The following is a 24177-nucleotide window of genomic DNA, read 5'->3' on the forward strand; positions in this document are numbered from 1 at the left end:
TGGGTAAGATACGAGAGTCAGTTAAGGATGTTTCCTGCCCAGGGGCAGATGGCTGGTGGGCCATACCTGGCCAAAATCAAGGTGACCCAATTCTGTCCCCACCCTCTCCTTGCGTCTGCCTTGTTCCTGGTTCAGCCCTGGCCCCACAGGGCTACCCTTTCTGCTGGTCTCCCACATGCTCTCAACGCCAACACCCGGAGCTTTTCATACCAAGCACCATCTTTCCGTCCTCAAACCCCTAGGTCCCTGATTGCCTGCCTTTAGCCAGCTATGAATGAAGCTGGGTGGACAAGGTCTAGTGAAGCTTCAGTCATATCCCCTCCTGGGTTATCACCTCTATTAGGTGGGAATAACCTCCAATGGGAGGTTCTGGGCCAAGTGTCATTGGTTGGACAGATGTTGGGGACATGGAGGAAAATCCATAGCATCCTTAGGCCCTGACTCACCATCTCTGAGCAGCAGATCAAAGGGATCATGAATCAGTACCTCTTGCTATTCTTACATCGAAGCCTTGTAACTCCAGGCACTTGGGTCATTGGAATTGGCTACAGGGGCCAGAATTTTGCATCTTTCATTTTTTTAACCACCCTCACAATTTAATGTCTTATTTGTGTATCTGACAAGAGACCAAGGCACCAACATCTGGGGCAGATCTAGGTCAATGCTTCTCCCCCACACATTACCCCCCTCCATGCTCTGGCCTCTCTCCCAGAGACTGACTCCATAGTTCTTGGAGGGGCTCACACAGTGTGTAAGCCCCCCCACATCTCATATGCAGATGGGGGTGGGGACCTCAGTGCCCACTGACCATATGTATGTCCTCTGTGTGTTTGACAGGTCACCCATTGGCTGTCATGGAAGGGACGATCCCTGAAGGTGAGGCTTTGGTCACAAAAGTGTCTGATTTTTGGAAAAAAAAAAAAGTGAAAGATATGTGAATTACAAAATTAGTGAACTGATTCATGAAAAAATGGAAATTCTAAACTATCTTTCTGCCCGTAGGAAAATCCCAGTGTGGCAGGGTTATTACCAACTCATCGGGAGCCATCAGAAATCCGCCGCAGAACAAAATGCATGACAACATAACATGTGTCTGGGAGATCAGGGCAAACGCATCTGACCACGTACTGCTGGCATTTCCGTACCTCAAGTGAGTCCTGAGTCTGTGACGTCAGTACGTGGTGCACTCCGAAAGTCCAAGCACTTATTTCCTCGGTTGGTTCTCACAACTAAAAGAGTCCTTCCTGCCTTTAAGTTTTGCTTTGAAATAATTATAAACATATAAGAAGTTTCCAAAAAATGAGCTCTGTGTACCCTTCACTCAGCTTCCCCCATTGGTGGTACCTTAATATAACTAACTGTAGAACAATATCAAAAGCACAAACTTGACATTAGTGCAATACTGTGATCTTGACTATAGACTTCTTACTCAGTTTTCAGCATTTTTACTTGGATGTGTGAGCATATATGGGTGGGCATGTGTGTGACAGACACTAGGATTGAGATTAAGACTCTGTGTGTGTGTGTGTGTGTGTGTGTGTGTGTGTGTGTGTGTGTGTGTGTATTTCAGCCTGCTGGCTAAAGATGCAGATTCCAGGGACCCACAGGCCCAATAAACCAGAAAAATCTCAAATTTTAATGTTGTAGTTAAGGTTGATGTTCTTCATAGGTGAATGTTTTATGAAACAACCTCCAGGAATAACTTGAATTACATACTACTCTGGAATTTTGCTTAATGGAACAATAACTTGGAGCAGAGGGCTCATGAGCTGAGCCACGGAAATGGGCTTCTGATTGTAGCACTTAGCAGCATGTCGATAAAACTTCACAACACACCACAGAAGAAAACAACTGCTAAAATCAGGCAGCTTCCACAAAGCAAGCCGGCAGATTGGTATCGAGCTGCCCTCTGGGCAGGCTGGCTGTCGAAAGTCGACACGTGGCTTGTTCGGAACCTGGAGCCACCTCCAATACTGGCAGATGGAGCAGCCTCTGCCACCTTCTGCCCAGGAGATCGATTGGCTTGGTTCATCTGGCTCTGCCCTTGGTCCTGGGCTTTGATGTGCCCTGCAGCCTTGGTCTCAGCAGGGATGTACCTAGAGCGTCAGCCTCCTCTTTCCTGTTTCAGTTAAAAACCTATTTCTTCTTGGAGAGGAAAAGTGATAGGAAAGGAACCCATCCTTCCTTTTTACTGCCTGACAAGCTTTTAATCTATCCCCAGCTCCTTCATAGTAGCCGCCTGAAGGGCGGCCTCACAGCACACCCCGCAGGTCTGCTGGGGAGGAGACCGAGACGCTCACCCCCGCCCCCATCACTGTTTCCTCCCCCAGCCTGGACTGTACCAATGAATATTTTGAAATCCTGGACGGTCCTCCATCCTCAGCAAAGTCCCTGGGGAAGACCTGCTTTGGCTTCTACCTCACCTACTCGTCCTCCTCCAGCTCAATGACGCTGAAGTACTTCCGAAGCTTCAACAACATAGGAAAAAACTTCATTGCTTATTACTATTCCACAACCAAAGGTAAGAATGGTGGGTGAGATCAAGTGCCGGGAGCTGGGCTGTCTGCCTGGGGACAGTTATAGTCCCATCTCTACTCTGGGACCTCGAGACTTGACCTCTCTATGCCTCAGTCCCTTCCCTGTGGAATGGGGACAGTGGTGTGACCTTCCCGCTAGGTTTGTTGTATGCCTACCTGACATGACACAAGTAAAACACTTACTGTGGGACATCAGAAATGTGCAGAGATTGGCAGCTGCACCAAGACCATTTAGTTTTATGTAAGCACCTTGCTAAGGTCACCTTGGTAGGAAGCCATGTCTGCAGTTACTGCGGACCTCAAGTGGGGGTGTTAGTTCCTCCACAAGAAGGTGTTGGTGTCAGCCTCAGAGGCTCGTGCACAATGCAGAGTGAGTTGCAGACAAACTCGGTGACACAATTAGAAGACAAATAAAATATAGTAGATTAAGGCAAACAAACAGAACATACTAAATTAATGTCGGCATGCATCTCAGCCAAAGACATAAGGAAAGAGAAACGCTTACAGTACAAAAAAAGTGTTAAGGAAAATATAGGAAACAACCTCAGATTTGTCTTTAAACCCAGCAAGGCTGTGAATACAGAGACAGGTGGCAGGCAAGGTAGGTGAGAGCTGCACCAGTGCACAGATGAGAGGGATAAGGTATGTGACAAGAAGACAGACGGGAGCTAAGTCAAGGGTTCTGATAAAAGGCAGGGTACTCAAGGTCAGGTCATGACCGCAGCAGTGATCAAAATAACAGCTGGCACTCAATGAAAGCCTATTTAGTGCCAGACAGCATTTTAAGCACTTCTCATGTGTTACCTTCTTTAATCCCCACACATACTCATGGTTCTTCCCCTTTTACAGATGAGGAACTGAGGCTTAGAGAGTCATTAACTGTTTTGAGGTCACCCAATAATGGGTCCTTCACTATTTACCATTAAGAGAAGAGGCTAAACTCATGGATGGTTCTCGTAGCATCCACCTTAGCTTGTTCAAATGGTCTTGTAGTAAGCGCCAGGGTGACTCACTGAGAAAGTGTGGGAAACATGCTATAAAACACAGTGGGGAAGCTCTATGTCACAAAGTAGACCCAGGGAACTCACCATCATTGACATTAATTAATTATTGATGATGGTTTCCTTGTATTTGCAGAGCCGGTTTCACAGACCCCAAGCCTGATCGGTGAGTCACATTTACCACTGCTACATAAAATCTTCATCCCTGGTTCATGGTTCTCCCTCTGTCCCCACTCCTGGTGCTTTTACTGTCACAGTTTGATCTTTCACACACATCTCTAATTTCCTGCACAAATCTACCGGAGCTGAGGGATTCTGTCCACACGCTTTTGCACAAATGTAATGCTCATTCACAGGGGAACAAAGTCACGCATATCAACAACTGGGTCATAGTCATCATTGTTGACTTGATTTCCTATCAAAAAAACAATGCAACACACCTAATCAGACACTCCACATTTCGGGAAAGTTGACAGCAATAAAATGAAGCCAAAGCATGCTGAGAAATGGCCATTTTCCCCAGAGGAACTTGATGGTGAGTGTGTTTTAGCACAGAAGGGCACAAATTGTATTTCTAGTGACTGGGCAGCAAAGGGGAATATTGTTTCCATTGGATCCCACACACTTGAAAAACATCAAGACCTGCATGTATAGAAGGTCTGATCTCAGAGGTTACTTCTTATAAAGATGACAGGGAGAGGAATCTGCCAGAATCTTCACATTGAGTGAAGAGTTATCTCAGAATGCTGCCATCTTGTCTCATCCCAGTTCTCCCTTTGTGTTTAAGAATATTTTCTTGTATCCACAGCAATGCCAACAACAACACCCACGATGGTAACAGCAAGACCAGGTAAGCCCTGCGGGGCATCCTTGCTCTTTACCAGCTGTCCTTTCCTCTTGGCACCTGCATCTATAGCTACTTCAGAGGCAGAAACTGGGCAAACTGCAGGTGGTCTGTCTATTTGCAAAAGGACCAGTTGACTGTAGCCAGACTTTTTAGAGCCATTCAAAACTACTAGGAACTTTTGTCTCTAGCATTCCAGGGTGAATACCAAGTTCATTTTCTCAGAGCCTTTCAAAATCATGAAACTGAGCAAGTTACAATGCCTTCTAGTACGATTGGATCTTTACATGGCTAGTCGTGATCATAATTAAGCTCATATCCACATCATTCGTAGACTTTTTAAAAGGAAGTAGGGTGTCAGAGCCGTCCCAGTGGCAGTGAGATAGAATAGCAGAGAAGAAAGGAAAATGGTGAACTTTGGAAGTAGGAGACCTGCAACTCAGATGTGGGATGTGAGGTGACTCACTTTGCTTCTCTAGCAGTTTCTCCAGAGATAAACTCAGTGTGCCAGTCCTCCCACGAAACACCTCACAAAGCCACACACCACAGTGCATATTATTTATAATGTTCTTCTGCATTTGGCCGAAACAGATTGGCACATGTCTTTGACCCCATAGCTACTCAGTTCATGACCATTTTAGGTTAAATGGTATTTGGACCACCCTGATGATCTATCAGACCTCCAACCAGGAGATTGACTAGTTGACTGACCTTTACCAAGTTCTCCAACCCTAATAGGATAGCAGGGGCAGGGAGCTCAGCCAGCTCACGGGAAGTGTGTGCTGTCTCCAGAGGACAGTGGTCACCGGGTCTCTGCCTGCAGGGGACTGGCCCGAGCTTCGACTTGTGGGCGGCTCAGGTCGGTGCTCAGGACGAGTAGAGGTCCTCTACCAGGGGACCTGGGGCACCGTGTGCGACGACCTGTGGGACCTGAATGAAGCCGAGGTCGTGTGCCGGCAGCTGGGCTGTGGTCAGGCTGTGTCCGCCCTCGGGCAGGCCCACTTTGGCCCAGGATCTGGAGACATCCTCCTAGACAACCTCCAGTGCGCCGGGGTGGAGCGCTACCTGGGCCAGTGCGCCCACTCAGGCTGGGCGGAGCACAACTGCGGCCACCACGAGGATGCTGGTGTCACCTGCTCAGGTATCCTCTCCTCTTTCATATAGTTACTGCCAGTTTCAAAGAACTTCAAGACCTCACTGCTGGAATTCAAAGTCATCCAGGGAGAAGACAGGACATTCAAACACATATCATTTGATTTTTGCTTCAGCTCTTCTCACTTGGTTAAACAGATAAGATTTTAAGTGTTAGCCTTTCAGAATATACCTCCTCATTTTCTAGTTTGGTAGTAAGAATTACCAAAGGTGTGTGTGCTTGACTGGATACAGACATGTGCAAAGCATATGTTTAATTATGGAAATTTTTAATATATTTTTTAAGATTGTATTTATTTATATTTTAGAGAGGGGAAAGGAGGGACAAAGAGAGGAAGAAAGACACCAGTGTGTGGCTGCCTCTTGCGTGCCTCCATCTGGGGACCTGACCTGCCACCCAGGCCTGTGCCCTGACCAGGAATCAAACCAGAGACCCTTTGGTTTGGAGGCCGGCTCTCAACCCACTGAGTCACACCAGCCAGGGCTAATAATGGGAATTTTTAGGAAGTATATCAGCAGGCTTTCCCTTCAGAGGGCAACTGGTATAGTCCCATTAGGGAAGAATTCACAGCTGGAAAGAACTGAGTCTGGATCTGAGAGCTGGTGCCAACACTCAGCTGCACTGGCAACATATAGACCCCCAGTTTCATCACCTGTAAAGTGAGGAGGCTAATTACTGTTTGGCAGAATTGCTGAAGGGTTCGCACTGTCTTCTGTAAAGCGCTGTCATAGCACCTGGCCAGGGGCCACGTGTTTGGCACTTTTCACCACCATTTTCCTCAGTCACACCACCGAGGAAATCGGTGACCTAAAACGGCTCATTTTAATCACCTTGTGACAATGTTTAAAAACTCTGTAGACTTACGTGCAAACAATTAACTAGGAATAATTGAGTCCCCTCTGGAATGTCTATTAATACCCCTCTTTGATAATGGGATGCTTTTCATAAACTAGCCCCCATAATGCCTAATGCGACTAGATAAATCAGTAGCCATAACTCAAAGTGGCCCTTGTCGTAGAGTTGCCCATGTGAGGAGGAGCTCAGTCGTACGTCGGTGCCTGCTACCTGTGACTTCTGATTGGGGGCACATAGTTATAATTATTGCCTTGTTTGCTGTGCATTCATTTGTCCATCTTTTTGCTTTGTGGCATCAGGTCATGTGTGGCCCAACAGCCTCATGTGGGGGGGGGCACATGTCATTCCCAAGTTTTGTTCTGGAGGGTGACCGTCTAACTCTGAGGGGCCCCCAAAGACTTCCCAGAGTGAAGCTCCTCTGCCACAAAGTCGGCACTTTGAGCCACGTCATTGCAAGCATGCCCGTGACATCTGGCCACGGTCTCCAGACCCCGAGCAGACTGGCAACCAGGCCAAGCTTCCCGCCAGGCCCATGGGGGAAACTGCTTCTCCCCAGATGAAGTCAGTTAAAGGCACTAACGCTCCCTGAGTCAGATCAATACACTCTTATAAGGATGTAATTAAAAATCTTTGTCTTCAGTTATGAAAAAGCAGGACTTCTAAAAAATACTGACCTAATGATTCTCTGTGTGAACAGATGGGGAGGAATCCCTTATTAACAACCCAGGTAGGTCACACTTTCTAAACATTTTTTGATGGGACTAAAATGGCAGCCGTCTTGGTTGGCCCTGGGCCAGTTTCTTCTCCCACCTCAAAGTTCACCCGCTCTCTAAAGTGCAGAGATTTTCTCACTGTTGAGAAGTCATTAAAAGTTTCATCTGGATTTATTACTTCTGATTTCTTTTTACATGTGCTGGTGACTGTGTGTATAAGGGAGAGATTTACATGCAGGAATAAAATGGCATTTCAGGGTTTTTTTGTGTGTGCTTTCCCCTCTGGCTCGCAGGCCTTTCCCAACTCCCTCCCTGACCAGCTCCTTCTCCCTGTTTTCCCATCCAAGTATTAACCAGGCGCAATCCCGCTTAGCTTCCAGGATCAGACAAGATCAGGTGCATTCAGGGTGGTATGGCCCTAGACTACTTCTCCCTGTGTTAAGGGTCTTCGCAGCCCAGACTGCCTCTCCGCATTGTTCTCTCTGCTCTTTCCCTTCACTGCCTGGATCACAGTGTGAAACAGTGCATTGGACTTGTGTCCATATCTGACTAATACGTAGGCTTTAGACTCCCCAAGGGTGGGAATCATAGCTCTTTGATTTAAGCAGTGTCAACAGTGCCTGACATGAAAGGCAATCTCTCAGAACCACTGAAATAAAATTAAACTGGCTAAAGACACCTGCAACTCAGAAATACAGGAGCAACATGGGGCACAGGCCCCAAGGCTGGAGAGCAGGCCATGTTCTTCCCTGACCCCATAGTCTTCCCGGTCACAGAGGCCTGGTGCTGGTGGACACCAGGTGGGTCTTTTGGGGACTCACACTTCATCCTTGCCTGCAGGGAGCTGGCCAGAGATACGGCTGGTGAATGGCTCAGGTCGGTGCTCAGGACGAGTAGAGGTCCTCTACCAGGGGGCCTGGGGCACCGTGTGCGATGACCTGTGGGACCTGAGTGAAGCCAAGGTCGTGTGCCGGCAGCTGGGCTGTGGTCAGGCTGTGTCTGCCCCTGGGCAGGCCCACTTTGGCCTGGGATCTGGAGACATCCTCCTGGACAACCTCCAGTGTGCTGGGGCGGAGCACTACCTGGGCCAATGCACCCACTTGGGCTGGGCAGAGCACAACTGTGGCCACCATGAGGATGCTGGTGTCACCTGCTCAGGTAACCTCCCCCTTCTCAGGCAATAATTTCCGTGTTGTATATGAATGCACTTTGAAACCATGTATCCCAGATGAAATTTTCATCCACTCACCCATCAATTCTTTCACCGAACAATCCTTAGCTCTACCCTGGCCCTGGGCTTCGACCCAGGTCCTGCCATGGGCAGCTCCAGGTCGCACGTGGGAGGTCTCAAACGTTTGTGTGCACCAGCACCACCTGGGGCATCACAATGCAGAATCCAGGGCCCGACCCCAGAGATGATGACTAACTCAGTTTGAAAAGGGGCTCTGGAATCTGCATTTTAACAAGTATTCCAGGTGATTCAGCATTAGAGGGGCCACAGACAAGCCATCCCTGACTCCCGAGAAGCAGTCCCCTCCAGCTGCTGTGCCCTGGCCCCTGAGACCAAGGACCCTGCCAGAGGAGAGCTGGAATTGCCCATGGGGAAGTTCTGGTGCTCTGGTTTCATACCCAGAAAGACCATGGTCCTTTCCCTTCACCCCCACACATGCCCCTCTTACCCCACATCCTCCCTGCTTTGAATTCACTAAGGAGAGTGACCTGTTGCCTTTCTTCATGCACCCAGATTCAGAAGACCTGCCTCCTCCCACACCGCCAGGTAGGTCCATATTTTTCTAGTCCAAGCAACTTAATGATACTAATGATGTCAAATACATATAAATTTTGAGAAACAGATGCTATTCTGAGCTCTTTGCATTAATAATTCATTTAATCCCCACAATAACTCTTGAGGCAAATACTTTGATTTTTACCATTTTGCAGATGGGTAATTGAGACAAGAAAGTTAGCAGTGTATCCAGGACTAGCTAGTGGATTTGCACCTGAGCTGTGGGTGCCCTTGGGCACCAGTCTCATTTACTACATTTGTCTCTTGGTCCCACTACACAAAGACCAGGCAAAACTAGAGCAGAAATGGGGAGACATTGCTTGGATAATCGGCGATCCCCAGGACAGTCCTGCAAGAAGGGCATTTGATATGATATTTCACAGAAGAAAAATGTGGGAGACGGGAAGTTTAAGTAGCTCTCCTAAGCTCACTCAGCAGGTGAATGGCAGAACCAAGTTTTGACACTGATCAGCCTGACCCTAAGAACATGCTCTTGGGGATTTTATGACCTTCATCTCAAAGCTCTTACAACTTAATGATTAAATGGTATTCATCTGTAGTAAAAAGCAAAGATTAGAAAAAGCAGACCAACACCTGTGGTGTAAATTCTGAAGTGATGCTGGGGACGAGTGAAAAGGCATCTCCTTGTACAGCAGCAGACATTTCTGAGCTTCTGTGTGGCAGCAGGCATCCTGCTGGGGGGGTTCTGCACAGCTGGTTTATTAGATCTTTGCTGCCGAGGACTAGGTAGATGGAGAATCCTACTGAAGATAACTCTATTACACAGTGTCAGAACTGGCATTTTCAAGCCCTGTCTCTTGCTCTTTGAATGCACCTGGCTGTCCACACAGAGCCTCAGAGAACACGCACAGGTCACAGGTCATTGGCAGAAGCATCTCTCTTGGGCACTTGCCTGGAGAAAACCTTGATGTGTTCTGGGCATTCCTGGGGATGACCAGCTTTGTGTGTTGGGTCATGAGTGAGAGGGGGAGGGCTGTCTAAAGTCCAAGGGCCATGGTTAGGGTCAAGGGCAGTGAATATTCAAACGAACATTCATCTGTAGTTTTCTTATTTCATGTAACTCAGCTAAGCTTAAAATTCCATGCAAGACAGGGAAATGAAGAAGGCCACACTGAGTGAAATGAGCGATCTGGTTATCACTGTCAACACCTCCACCCTCATTTTTTTTTCCTTTCTAGGTCTTTCTACAGCTTCTCGGGATCATATAACAGGTAATCACTTGCTTTACATTGAAATGGTAACTGCATGCTAAAAGAACCCTTGAACTAGACTCTGGGCTGTGTGCCCAGGCCATGGCACAAGGAGACTGGCACAGTGAAGGCCAGGACAGCCAGGGCCTCAGCTGGAGGAGCCCCTCCATCCACACCATGGCCTTGCTGAGAGACGTGGCATCAGGACATCTGATGCCTGTTAATATTGACTTTAACAAAAGGAGCAGGCTTAGAAGGGGACATGCAGACCTGCCCGGATCAGAGCAGGCAGGAGGGTGACCAGAGACTTGAAAAGCATGTGGCTCAGTCCATCTGGCCACACTCAGCCTGCCTTTTCTGAGTGCAGCCCTGGAGTGGCACTGTGACAGGCACCAGTTCATCATCCCCTACCATGTGCAGAGGTTTCAGGAAGTCCAAGTCCCAGGGTGAGTCTGACCTGTCTCTGGTTTTAGAACCTACAGCACAATCAACACTAGAGCTATTTGAGGACTGGGTGCCTCACCATCCCACATCCATTGCAGAAAAGGCCAGAAATCTGTGGGATTCTGGGATGATTCCAAGTTGGCCAGAGTGAAGGTGTGGGGGACAGAAAGAATAAAATTAAGTAACTTAATAATTTAGGGAGAAGGTCTGTAAAGTGCATTATGTGTTCAGATTTTCTCTAAAATAATTGAATGATTCTGTGCCCTGTTTTTTTATGTGGCATGTTGCTTTACACATGCATTTTATATTTACATATGTATTATATGTGTGTGTAAGTGGAATCTATTTATATTAATAAGATAATTTATATGGAAGGATTAGATCTCACTGTTATCTTGTTTAACCCTTATAAATCTAAAAACCTTTAAGTTTCAGTCTCAATAGATATTGAGTGGAGGAAACACAGCTTACCTAGAAAAAGTGATGAAAAGTACTTAAAAGGAGGTCCCGGTCATAACTTCCCCAAAGAGTCCATGACATTCCCCTCTGTGTCACTCATTTGTCAGACCACAAAATTGTTCTAGAGCCTCTTGTCCCCCAAACCTCCTCTTCCCCAGGCACATTACAGCGCCTGGTTCTTTGTCCCTCCTCTTGACCTCTCATGCACCTGTATCTCTTGTGGATTCTTCCTCTCTCCCATCAAGCAAGGCACCTTCCAATTCAGAAAGAGGGAGAGATTGTAAACGGGCTGGACAAATATAATATTTTCTTTATCAGATGATAAGGGAGAGGGAAAGGCAGGGAACTCTCACACATTAGTACTTTCTGAGTCATCAGAATCAGAACCAAAGGACTCTCCTGGCCAGGAGACATTTAGGCTAAATGTTCTATTCAGACAGCCTGGGTGTGTGTCCCCACCCAGGGGCCACTGCTAAGGCACCCAGCTGAGGGGTGGGAGCTGCCCATTGCTGAGGTCACACAGGGACACCTTGTGAACAGATCCTAATGTCTTTTGTCTTGCTGTTTCAGGAGGAAGTAACTCTTGTGGAGGGGTCATTTATGGTCTCTCTGGATCATTTTCTACTCCCCGGTATCCAGAAAACTACCCGACAGACATCCAGTGTGTTTGGGAGATCCACGTGGATAAAAAATTCCGCATAAAACTCCAGATTCTGAGTTTGAGGTAAGAAAACGACTTTTTAGGGAAAGAGTCTATCTAAATAAGAGTATTGGCTTGTGAAACCATAATAAAGATAGTTATTTAAATGGAAAACCTTTAGGGATAGAACTGGAAGAAACATGGATTTTTTTCTATGTTGAAGCTGGGGTTAATTTTGTAGTGCTAGCCAATGAGTCACTTCTACTTTGAAAAATTCAGTGTTATTTATTACTATATTTGTTAGCTTATTCTGATAGTTTTTCAATATTTTATTTTGCTAAAAATGCCACAAAAATCCTCCTCACCAGCTTTGTCCTTTTTGTACACTGGGTACCAATATTTGTCCTCTTGGACCCATCCTTGTATGCTGATGTTATTATTTTAGAAGCATGTTTTTTTCTACCCAAGAATTTGGATATGGAAAATGTTGTGAAATGCAGAGGTAGAAAAAACTGGCTGCAATGTCGATTACATACTGGTCATTTGGCTGCTGAGAACTTTTTTGCAGTGCACATTGGCATCTCTTGATGTTTCCTGCAGGTTGTGACTGGCTGAAATTGTGATTTTAAAATTTCTGTTACTATGTTAAGTCATAATTATTGGTCTCACTCTTTCCTCAGGCAAAGAAAATAAGAGTTCTGATAATAAGGCAACTGAAAAAGTTCACCGATATTTTATATACACATGTGCAATTTAAAATGTAATCCAAACATTTCATCCTACAATTGCTTTAAGGTCTAGAAAGTTCTAGCATGCTGCTAACCTCCACTTTGATTCCTGCAGCCTGGAAAGTATCCCTGGATGCCTCTACGACTCAGTCGAAATCTTCGATGGCCCCAGAATTGCTGCGCTCTCCATGGGGAAGTTCTGCACCCCAGCAACTCTGGCATTTCTGTCCTCCTCAGACATCATGACAGTAGTGTTCCGAAGTGACGCTATGGTCACCAGCACTGGCTTTCATGCTGTGTTCAATGCGACCCCACAGGGCGGAGGAGAGTCAGGTAGGAAGCGTCAAAGGGTCTTTAAAGGACAGCACAGTTTTCTAAGTTGAGGGACTTCCCAATTAGCAGGTGCCTGAGATTCAGTTTTAAAAGACCCTCCCACTTCTGCCCTGGCCAGTGTGTCAGGTGGTTGGAGTGTCAACCTGTAAACCAGAAGGTTGTGGGATCATTACGAAGTCAGGGCACAGACCTACATTGTGGGTTTGTTCCCCAGCCAGGGTGCGTAGGACAGGCAACCAATTGATGTTTCTCTTGCTTCACTGTTTCTCTCTCTCCCTCCCTTCTCCTCTCTCCAAAGTCAATAAGCATGTCTTAGAGCAAGGATTTAAAAACAAAGAAACAAACAAAAAACCCTCACACTTAGGCCCATCAACTCTGCCCCGTAGCTGCTGGGTTTCCCCACTGAGTGTCACGTGGGCAGCTGCAATGGGGCAGGTGCTGTATGCCAGCCTGCTTGCGGATGGGCAGGCTGCTAGCTTCCCCTGGGGAAAGGAAGCTGTGTGCTCTGGAGGTCTTATGCCTGTGTCCTCACTCCACTCCATGTTGGAACTGTCCAGAGTGCTGAAACCCACAAGGCCAAACTTTCCCAAAGACTCCACTTCTCTCCCCAAGCTGACCCACCTCATACCCTAGACTCACCCAAACGACAGGCCTGGGGAGTCTTTCAGCTATGGCCCTATAGCCTCTCATTCCAGAGCCAAGTTCAATTTTCCCCCAGCAAGCATACCACCTGCTGATTGTGGGGCCTCTGATGCTCAGGGGCCCTCATAAGAATCCCCATAATTTTTTCAGAAAGCCACAAACATGGGAACTGGAAATGCTTTCTAATTAAAACATTCCAAGCTCACAAATGAAATCCTGTTCTGTTTAGAAAATGTACCGAAGCTGCGGCTGGTGGACGGGTCTGGATGGTGCTCAGGACGAGTAGAGGTCCTCCACCAGGGGGTCTGGGGCACTGTGTGTGACAACCTATGGGACCTGAGTGAAGCCAAGGTCGTGTGCCGGCAGCTGGGCTGTGGTTGGGCTGTCGCTGCCCCTGGAAAGGCCCACTTTGGCCCGGGCTCTGGCGACATCCTCCTGGACAACATCCAGTGCTCAGGAAGCGAGGACCACCTCGGCCAGTGCTCTAGCTCTGGCTGGTCAAACCACAACTGTGGCCACCATGAGGATGCTGGTGTCATCTGCTCAGGTAGCCTCCCCCTATGGCAGGTTCTTTCTGATCTTTCAGACTATGGCATCTTGGTGATGGGTGGAGGTTGTGCCCAGAGCAGGGCCATGGAAGCTAAGAACTGTGGGCCGACAGATAAATGTCCCTCAGCCAGGTTGACAGAGAATGCTGGGAGTCTGACTCCATTCTGCAGTCACACACAGGAGGACCACAGAATGGGCAGGCAGGTCCTGTTCTCTGCAACTTCTCCCAGAGTCTAAACATGCCTTTCATTCTTGCTTGTGTGACATAAAACCTGTCTACTTGAGACCTGCCCATGCTAGAAAATCACTTCTTTGTCTTCATTAAATTGAACTTAGATTTTATAAATTTACCCTTTTTCATGCCAGCAGATGCTGGGGACTTGGATCCAGATGTCACTTCTACACCCCTAGGTAGCTTGGATGCAATATCTCTGCAAAGTGAATTAGAAGTCTGACCTTCATCCTGACCCACACCCTGGGAGTTAGCGACCTAGACACTAAACCAACCCCTCAAGGAGCTTTTAAAATTCCCAAGGTCCAGGCTGCACACTGGCCCAGTCACACCAGAATCTCTAGGGTCACACTCGGCCATCAGCTATATTCAAATCTTCCCATGGGATTCCAATGTGTTGCAAGGTTGAGAACTAGTGGCCTGGACCATAAGCTAAGAGCCACATCTCCCTAATGAAATGACATCAAAAGACTGTCCTCTCAGGACAGCAGAGCAAGGAAGGGCAGGTTCATTCATTTGGACTTTAGTGGAAAATGATTTTATGATGCTAAGCTCTTTCCTGATTGTCTTGGGGTTTGATTTTTGCAGCTGCTGTTCCTCAAGCTTCTATCCCACAAGGTAACTCTCCTTCAGTGCGCATAGAACCTGTAAAGGATGGAATCTTTATGGTAATTCATAAAAGTAGAGTAACATCAGTCGGTCCTGGCCTCCCTGAGAGGGAGGAATTGGTGGGTTGGTGCCCTCACAAAAGGGTTGTAAATTCACCTGGTTTGCACAGCAGGAAGCCAGGGAGAGTTTTAATGAAGTATGGGATGGGCACCCACTCCTACCACATCCCTGTCCAATCCCATCCCCAGTCTCACCTACACAATCAGTTGAGGGAGCACCTCCATCCTTCCCCCTCCCTCAGTCCCCCAAATGGTACAATCACACACCAGCCAAGCCACAGCTGTGTCTACACCAGCATGACCCATTCCCATTTAGTGATTCACTGTTGAGCTTGGTGGGATTGTGGCTTCTACACCTGAGAAAATGTAACATGCAGTCCTGAAAATGCTATCTGTGGGCCTCTTGTCTGCTTTTACAGAAGGAAGTCACTCTTGTGGGGGAGTAATTTCAAGTCTGTTTGGCTTCTTCTCCAGTCCTTGGTTCCCTACAAACTACCCCACCGACATGCAGTGTGTCTGGGTCATACACGTGGCTGAGACGTTCTACATTGAACTGACCATCCCAAGCCTGAAGTAAGCAGCATGGCCCTTCTCTGCTTCATATGCCGGGTTAGATCAGAATTCATGCTTTCCTCAAAGACTCCACTTCTGTGTCTTAGTCTGTCCAGGCTTCTATTAAAAAAAATGCCATAAACTGGGCAGCTTCATAAACAACAGACATTTCTTTCTTATAGTTTGGAGGCCAGACAGTCTGAGATTGATACAGTAGCAGATTTAGTGTCTCGTGAGGGACCATTTTGTCACAGATGGTGGTCCCTTCCCTATCATCTCCTATAGCAGAAGGGACGAGGGACCTTTACTGGGATGCTTTGTAAGGACACTAATCCCATTTGTCAGGGTGCCATGCTCATGACCTAACTGCTTCCCAAAGGCCCCACCTCCTAACACTGTTACACTGGAGGTTAGATTCCAACATATGAAGTCTAGGAGACACACACATTCAGTCTATGGCGCTATGTGGCAAATCCTTTTACATTTTAGGTGAAAATTGGTCTGGTCCTCTGAGTTTAGGGGAGTCTTTTTATCACTGAGCTCAATGGTCTATTCAGGTAGAGAATATCTCACAAGCATTTCTGCCACCAAACCAACAAGCCTCAGCCGAGGTGACCCACCATGAAGACCTTGCCCCTCCGCTCTCGGCCCCTGCTCCACCTGGGGACACAGTGTCTTCCTCTGGCTAAACCCACATCTGTTCTTCTCTCCCATTTTCTGACCTACATTCTTCCCTGCGATGATACACAAAACAAATCTACCCCCACCCCTTCTCTATCGAAGACTTTTCCCTCATAAATTCCATAGCCTCAGTTCACTCATTTCTTTTATCACATGCCTTGGACTTCCCACTTCTTTCTCCAACCATCACCCATTTTTAAAGGAATTCACCCTATTTTAGTGCCTGTTTATATGTATATATAGTCCTACACACATGTACACACAAGTAACTTTTTAATCAAAACTACTTTTCCTAATCACATTTAACCCTGGTTTCATCTTTCCACACTGGTCTCATGTGGGTCATTCTCTCTTCTTCACATTGTCACACAGTCTGTCCTGGACCTCTGCCACTGCCTTCCGTCTATGCTCATTGGCCACAGCAGCAAAGATATGAATGGCAAACTGATGCCTTCAAATGTAAAATGGGGAGTCAGTGAGGGATGGAGTCAATATGTTTATCATTCATTCATTTCACACACATTTGTTTGTTGAAAGCAATGTGGGAAGATTTGGTACCATATAGTTCAAATCTATTAAATGTTGCATTCCAGCGTTTTGGGACACAGAGTACCATTTTATCACTTCTGGAAAACAGCTGTTATTTGGGACATAAAGTTAGTAATTATTTGCTCCAGTGAGTCTCAGCTGGGAACAGTTACACTGCCTCACATTTGGCTATGTCTGCAGATATTTTTTATTGTCACCATGGGGGGTTGACACGGCTACCTGGTGGGTGGAGGCCAGCAATGCTGCTAAGGATCTTACAATTCAAGGGTCCCCAACTCCTGGACCACAGACCAGTCCATGGCCTGTTGGGAAGCAGACTGCACAGCAAGAGGTGAACTGCGGGTGAGTGAACAAAGCTTCACTCACATTGCATTGCTGCCTGAGCTCCGCCTCCTGCCTCCACCCCATCCATGGAGGAATTGTCAAAAAGCTGGGGACCGCCACCAAGACAGCCCCCACTGCAAAGAATTACCCAGCCTCCGCTGTCAATAGTGCTGAGACAGAAATCTTAATTTGCACTGAAGCTTGCTTCATTTTTTTCTATTTCAGCTTCTATAAGGTTTTGCTTCACACTTGATTTGCCATAATTGTATCCATATTTAAAGTGTGCTATTTCATTCTCCTAAGTGAATTATGCTCTATTTTCTAATAAAATGATTTCTGAGATTGCAAGGTCACTTTACATAAAAATAGTATCAGTTTTTCTTTCAAAACTAAAAATTGGTTCTTTTGAGGTTCTTGGCTCTTACTTCATTGGAACAGATGTGTTCTGCATGGAGCATGTTTTCAAATTCAGCAGTTCACGTACCCTTATCATTGTGTCCATTGTATATACATCAGGCAAGGAGCCCTTACATGCATCAAAGCCTACTTACTGCTATTTAAATGCAAATGTGCGTGTCTCATTTCTATCATGTTAGATAAATGTTGATGTTCTTTTTGTTTTTAAGTTTTTAAAAAAGGGAGAAGGCCCCATATGGGGGCCTGGAAAGTGGGAAAAAAAACAACTCAAGACAACCCGCCCCGGGCCAAAAACCGGGAGGGGGAAGACAGGCCCAAGACAAAAAAAAAAAAAAAAAGTGGGGAAAGAAAAAAGGCACCAGACAGAGAATGACGGGCACAGGCAGCACAAGGCAGGATGATCAGGGAGGGACAGCTTCTCTGATCACCCAGGTCAGATGAAACATGTCAGGAAAACACAGGAGCAAGGAAGTCACCACTTTGGGCAAAGAGTCCTACCCAACAGGCCCCTGGAGCTTTGATAGCGGTTGCCATTCCTCCTCACCCTGGCTCTTGTGAGAGTTATACTCAATGAGACCTAGTGGACATTTGCCACCACCCCGGGGAGTGGCAGAATTTGAATAAGGAGTCAGAGGACCTTCAGGGAACCCTCGAGGCAGAGATGGAGATGGTGGGAGAGACTGAAAGCCCGGGTAGCAGCTGCAGGCCAGTGGGAGGCTGATACAGAGCGAGTGAGATGTGATGAAAGGTGGACCAACCTGGGCCAGTCCCATGAGAGAAGGACAGGGGTGAAGTCCATTGGCAAAGTGTGTGGTTGGAGGGGGTGGCAGGGCCAATGGCAGTTTCTGTCTGGATGCAAGGCAAATACTGATTTTATTTAAGACATTTATTTCTGCAGATGTCCTTGGGGAGATTAACTCTGCATTACCACCTCAGGTTAGAAGACGTCTATGGGTGCCCCTACGACTTTCTTGAAGTGTTCGACGGACGGCAAGGTGCCTCCCTCTCCTTGGGCAGATTTTGCACCGGGGCAGAGCTCAGCTTCCTCTCCTCTGCGAACATCATGACCGTGGTGTTCAGGAGCGATGCCAGGATCACCAACACAGGATTTTATGCCCAGTACAAAGCCGCTCAGCCTCGCGAAAGGGAGAGCAGTAGGTATCCTGAAAGGTACCTTGCAGGGGCTACATCTAATTTGTGTCCTTTCCCTTGAAGAGAAGAGGCAATCTCCAGATCTCGCCTGCAGAGCCCACCTTCATTAGGGATGGCCTGAGGGACATCCACTCTGACACCAACAGCCCCCAGGGCCCCAACCCCCTCTCTGACACTCACCATCAATTTTGCTCACCAGAACATGGTCTGGGAAAGCAGGTGGCTAAGTATCCTGCTGTGTCTTGGCTGTGAGTGCACATGGGGGACTCAGATGACCACCTCACTCCTCTCTGAGGGAAGGGAGCATGCGGTTGGCAAAGCCCCTGGAGCAAAACCATGCCCGGCTACAGCTACCTGTCCACCTGCCTCTGGCTGAATTCAGCACAAAACCCACCACGGCACTCCCACATCAGGACATGGGGCATTTCAGAGCCCTCAGTGGGCTGTGCTTAGGGCGACCATGGAAGTTAGCCTCCAATCGAGATATTCTGAGAATTTTAAAGGGACTCTAAAACAATGACTAGGCATTCATGGGTCTGCACCAGCCGTAAACCAGACTATTCCAGGCATATCAGGACATAGGGCCACCCTCTCTAGTGTCCAACAGCAAATATGGGGACATGTACCCACGTGCTGCTGGGCATTCTCTATCTGAAGAAGGTCCTAGAGTCTGGGAACAGCACCACACCTTTCTGGGAACAGAAGCCTGCCTTTCTGTCCCCCAGGTGTGTCCCTGAGACTGGTGAATGGCAGCCACAGGTGTGAGGGCCGGGTGGAGGTCTTCTACAATGGCACCTGGGGCACCGTGTGTGATGACAGCTGGGACCTGAGAGATGCCAGCGTGGTGTGCCGGCAGCTGGGTTGTGGCAAGGCCTTGTCGGCCCCGGTTCAGAGCTTCTTTGACAGAGGAACCGGCCTCATCGCGCTGGATGATGTGCAGTGCACCGGGGACGAAGCCCAGGTGTGGCAGTGCGTGCACAGTGGGTGGCTCTCCCACAACTGCGGGCACCACGAGGACGCCAGCGCCATCTGCTCAGGTGAGCCCCGTGGAGCTCAGCGCACCTCACAGCACCGCCCAGCAGCAGCCTCTGGGAAGGGAGAAGTCGATGCCAGCAGGCAGTTGCTCAGAACGGAGCGCTGGGCTTCCAGCTATCTTTTTAAGTTGACTTGCTTAAGAATGTTTCCTTTCCCTTCAATTGTGGTACCTGTAAAAAGTGTCTTGGTTCCCACCTTGAAGGTTGTGGGGATTCATTAGAGGCTGTGAGTCATCAGCCATTCCAGTCCTGGGTAGACTTGCCATGGCACTGGTGCCGACCCACGCTCTCCCGAGTAGGACTGGCAGCTGGTGTCCGAAGATCGCCTAGCGCCCGCCGGGCTCTGCCCTGAAACCAGTGCCCATTGTTGGTTCATCTCCACGACCAGTGAACAGCCCCCTGGCATCCTTGCTTCGTGGATAAGGCAGCAGGGACACCGCCAAGACACCCTGGCGGGCCTTACTCTGTACATATGGCCTCCACAGAGCCCTGGGAAAGAAGGAGCTCAGCTCTGTCACCAAAGCACCTCCAGCCGCATCAGGGAGCACGACTGAAGAAAGACGAGTTTCCAGTGTTAGTGCTTCCAGCAGCCAGATGAGGGCCTGCGTGGGCCCGAAAGCCAGTGGGCACGGATCGGGGGCCAATCTTGAACTGACGTGGATGGTTTCCAATACTACACTCACATCTGCCCAAAGTAGAATGTGCTCCCAAAGTAGAATTTGATCCTAACAAAAAGTGCCTGATATTCTCCCGAGGAGGATGTGACGGTCTTAATGCATCTGTCCACCTCTCTTCCATCTTTGCGTGGGTGTCAATGGCAGTTCCAAGGCAGGACCCTCAGGTGCTGCTTTTCTGTGCATTTCAACCCATCACCAGTCCCCTGATACCTGTGAATTCTAGCTACTCTTCATCCCGAAGTTGGGGCCTGAGCAAATTAAATTCTCTGTTTCTAACTAACGACAGCAGCGCAGATCATTGGCACTGACACGGTGGTGGCACTGGAAGGTACAGAGGATAGGGAGGCAGGCAGCAGGGAGGGAGAGCTCAGGGTCACCAGCAATGCAGTTTCTGGGCCAGTGGGGTTCCGAGTCAGTGCCTGCAGAGAGGGGGCTAAAGGCCTGCAGTGCCAGTCATGTTCGGGACGCGGCTGAGAGTGGGAATATAATAGAAACCCAGGCTCGGCCCTCAGTGGGCTGTAGCAAACTTCACCTGTCTGTGCCCACAGCGTGCAAATATCCAAACTCAGGAAGAGCCAGAGTCCTCTCTGCCCACAGGGGCACAGAGAAATCACAGCTTCAAGTGTCCGTATTTCTGAGTATCTCAAAGGAGTGTTTATTCTGGATAAAAGAACTCACAGTGTCATTTTTCTCTCTGTGTATTTGCAGGGTCAACTGGTGACGGCCCCCCGACAGGTACGTCAGCTTTATTTGGACCCTGCATGTGGTTTCTATTTGCTTTGCTTTCAATTGGATGAATGCCCTTTCCTCCTTTTATAAGTGAGAAGCTGCAGGAAAGAGGGGCTTTTAGCAAATTCCACCCTGATTCCAATAGTTCAGATAAGAGTTGGTTGCCTTAAGTAATCTTGCTCTTGATCTCAGCTAGGATTTGCGTATAACATGAGGGATCTTCAGTAAGCTGTTTCGGAGCACATTGTACTGAGTGAGGAAGGATGCTGCGACTTCCATCACCTTTGCATCCTTTGCACTAACACACGTGCTGAGACCTGTCTGTGCATGTGGCTTCATAAAGTCCTTTCAACCATGTGTCACAATCACTTCTTCTCAGAGAAGCCCTGTCACCCAACAGGACACCCACAATGCTCTGAGCTGACAAAGAGCAGCATGAGAAACTCTGAGGGGTTGCCAAAGCTAAGTTTTTGGCTACCAGCCAAAGCAGCCCGAGAGCAATTTCTGACTCCTGCCCTCCCTCCGTCCCCTCTTGACCCCTCTAAAAACACCAGCAGAAGTCAGAGCCCCTCCACATGGGGTTTTGTCACTTTCTTGCAGATGAAAATTTCCACTGTGGTGGTTTGCTCACAAATGCTTCCGGCTCCTTCAGCAGCCCTTGGTACCCTAATAAATACCCCACAAATGTGACATGTGCCTGGGACATACAGGTGGACCACAGAGCTCATGTCAAACTAACATTTGACATGCTGGCGTGAGTAAAACTTTTCTATTTTTTACTTTACCCTTCCATAGCTTGTTCTGTTACACACCCACCTACCCATCCCCCGGCAAAAAATAAATAAATAAATAAATAAATAACTTCCGCATTTCATTCTCAAAGGTGAGGCAAGCCTTGGAGGCCCACTTAGTAACAGTGATCAAAATTTGACTACACAGACCTTTTAACCCAGCAGTTCCAGTTCCAGGAACTTGGTCTGCAGAGAGAGCCTCACGGTGTGGGCGACCGTCATGGGGCATCTCACAGGAGCCAGAGACTGGAAATGACCCGATTGCTCAACAGTAGCCAGTCCGTTAACTGGAGCCGGGCATGGGGGGTGCGTTGCTATGGAGCCATCTGCAGGAAACCACGGGGACCAGCCCTGCAGCTGCCTTCTGTGCATGGGCTGTGCATGGGAGGGAAGAGAACTGTTCGTTCCAGCTGCTTCTGGGAAGAGGGGTGAAGTGAGAGTAGGCAAGTCAGGGGGTAGGAGAAAAACTTACTTTTCACCAAAATGCCTGTCAGTGCAACTTAAATGATGTTCCTTGCACTTGTAATAAGTATTCGGAAAATACAGCTGAATGAAAACATTCGACGTGAAAACACTTTTGGAACATGAAGGTACATACTGCCTCCATCCACAGGGTGTTGATTTCCTTCACCTGTGTGAAAGATGCAGGTTTCAGACAGCTTTTCCAGGACCTTCCCTGAACCATTCTGAGTAGCCCTGACTGGGGGAAAAGCCCCAGTGGTTTGAAACTGTGTGATATCGTCACTTCACAGGCTGGAAAACATCTATGGCTGTCCACACAACTTCGTTGAAATCTTTGATGGCCCACAGAGTGAATCTCTCTCTCTGGGGAGGTTCTGTTCCGGTATAACCCCAGTATTTACTTCCTCCTCACATCGCCTGACAGTGGTCTTCCACAGCAATGACAACGTCACCAACAGTGGCTTTCATGCCACCTATGAGTCCGTCATGCAAGATGAGAATAATACTGGTAGGTCCTTTGGTCACCTTAGTCCCTGGTCCTGAGGGGTAATGATGGCAAGGTCAGACAGCCAACTCTGTGCCTGGAGAATAGGGATGGGAAAGGGGTCCCCTTGTGCCTTAGTTTACCCCCTAGATCTGCCTGGAGCAGGTGGCTGGACACCCAACACTGGTGGCTCGACCACATGTGCCTGCACTGCAATATCAGGGTGCATCCTCTGCACTGAGAAGGGGACCTGGTCTCATGCTGGCTTTGAGCTTCACTCCAAATGCGTGGGGAGTTCCATTCCTCCCACCCAGAGGGCGCTGCTCCTGGTAAAGGGCAGGAACACTGAGAGTTCATGTCCCTGGTGTGTCCCACTTCACACAGGGCCTCCAGGGGCCTCCTTTGGCTTCTGTCAAGTGGACAGTCTTGTCTGGGAAGGAAGCTTTAAAAACAAAAAATCACACTGACATAAGCAATTGCATCTGAACTGCCTTGGCAGCCACTCCAACCCACTACAGTTCCCTCCAGTGGGTAAGAGCAGAGCCCCCAACTCTCAGAGCTGGTCAGCTCAGGGGAAACTCCAGGTCTTCCTTGAAGGCAGTGACAAGGGGATGTGTCTGCATTTCCAGAGGTGGCCCTCAGGCTGGCCAATGGCAGTCACCGGTGCGAAGGCCGTGTGGAGTTGCACTACAATGGGACCTGGGGGACAGTGTGTGATGACAGCTGGGACTTGCGTGATGCCCAGGTTGTGTGCGAGCAGCTGGCCTGTGGCAGGGCTGTGTCAGCCCCCAGGGGAGCGCATTTTGACCGAGGCTGGGGCCCCATCGCTTTGGACAATGTGGAGTGCATGGGGACGGAAGACAGACTGTGGCAGTGCGCACACGGTGGCTGGTTCTCCCACGACTGCGGCCACCACGAAGACGCTGGCGCCATCTGCTCTGGTGAGTTGATGCTCAGAGAGCAGGTAGGAGACAGGACATTCCCCACTGTACTGCAGGGAAGTCCTGGGCTGTCCCTCGGCCACCCTTTCCCAAGTGCCAGCCGTACAAGTGTCCCTACATGACCCCTGCCATACCTGCTGACCACCCACACTATTAATTTTCTTAAGATTTCCCTTTACATGCACTCTTCTTGCCTCACTTAGATGAATTCATTTCACAAACACTTTATATCAGCACCAGAAATGGAGAGTCTGGACGGATTGCCTTAAATAGTACATAAAAATCAATGCAGCCGCAATAAAACAATGTTAACGTGTTTAAAAATTAAAATACTGCCCTGGCTGGTGTGGCTCCATTGGAGCATCATCCTGTAAACTGAAAAGTCACGGGTCCAGTTTCGATTCAGGGCACATGCCTAGGTTGCGGGTTCCATCCCTGGCTGGGCGTGTACGAGAGGCAACCGATCAATGCTCCTCTCACATCGATGTCTCTCCCTTCCCGTCTCTCTAAAGTTAATAAGCATGCCCTCGAGTGAGAAAATACAGTGCACTAGCTTATCTTACCAATTCATACCTTAATTAGAATAAAC

General features: G+C 48.3%; 1 protein-coding gene across 1 annotated transcript in view; it reads left to right on the plus strand.

Annotated features, from left to right (window-relative positions):
• The window catches only part of LOC119059498 (deleted in malignant brain tumors 1 protein-like), a 75616-nt gene that overhangs the window by 27121 nt on the left and 24318 nt on the right, over window positions 1–24177 (plus strand). Inside the window, exons 6-17 of the mRNA XM_053668669.1 lie at window positions 4326–4372; window positions 5175–5523; window positions 6572–6589; window positions 7944–8261; window positions 11574–11727; window positions 12487–12704; window positions 13576–13953; window positions 19196–19505; window positions 20311–20345; window positions 21511–21664; window positions 22454–22671; window positions 23277–23588. Of these exons, the coding sequence (XP_053524644.1) occupies window positions 4326–4372; window positions 5175–5523; window positions 6572–6589; window positions 7944–8261; window positions 11574–11727; window positions 12487–12704; window positions 13576–13953; window positions 19196–19505; window positions 20311–20345; window positions 21511–21664; window positions 22454–22671; window positions 23277–23588 (2511 nt within the window). The remainder of the gene's footprint in view (window positions 1–4325; window positions 4373–5174; window positions 5524–6571; window positions 6590–7943; window positions 8262–11573; window positions 11728–12486; window positions 12705–13575; window positions 13954–19195; window positions 19506–20310; window positions 20346–21510; window positions 21665–22453; window positions 22672–23276; window positions 23589–24177) is intronic.

This window comes from Artibeus jamaicensis, unplaced genomic scaffold (assembly GCF_021234435.1).
Source record: "Artibeus jamaicensis isolate MK-2021 breed Jamaican fruit bat unplaced genomic scaffold, CSHL_Jam_final contig_490, whole genome shotgun sequence".
In the NCBI taxonomy this organism is placed as follows: Eukaryota; Metazoa; Chordata; class Mammalia; order Chiroptera; family Phyllostomidae; genus Artibeus; species Artibeus jamaicensis.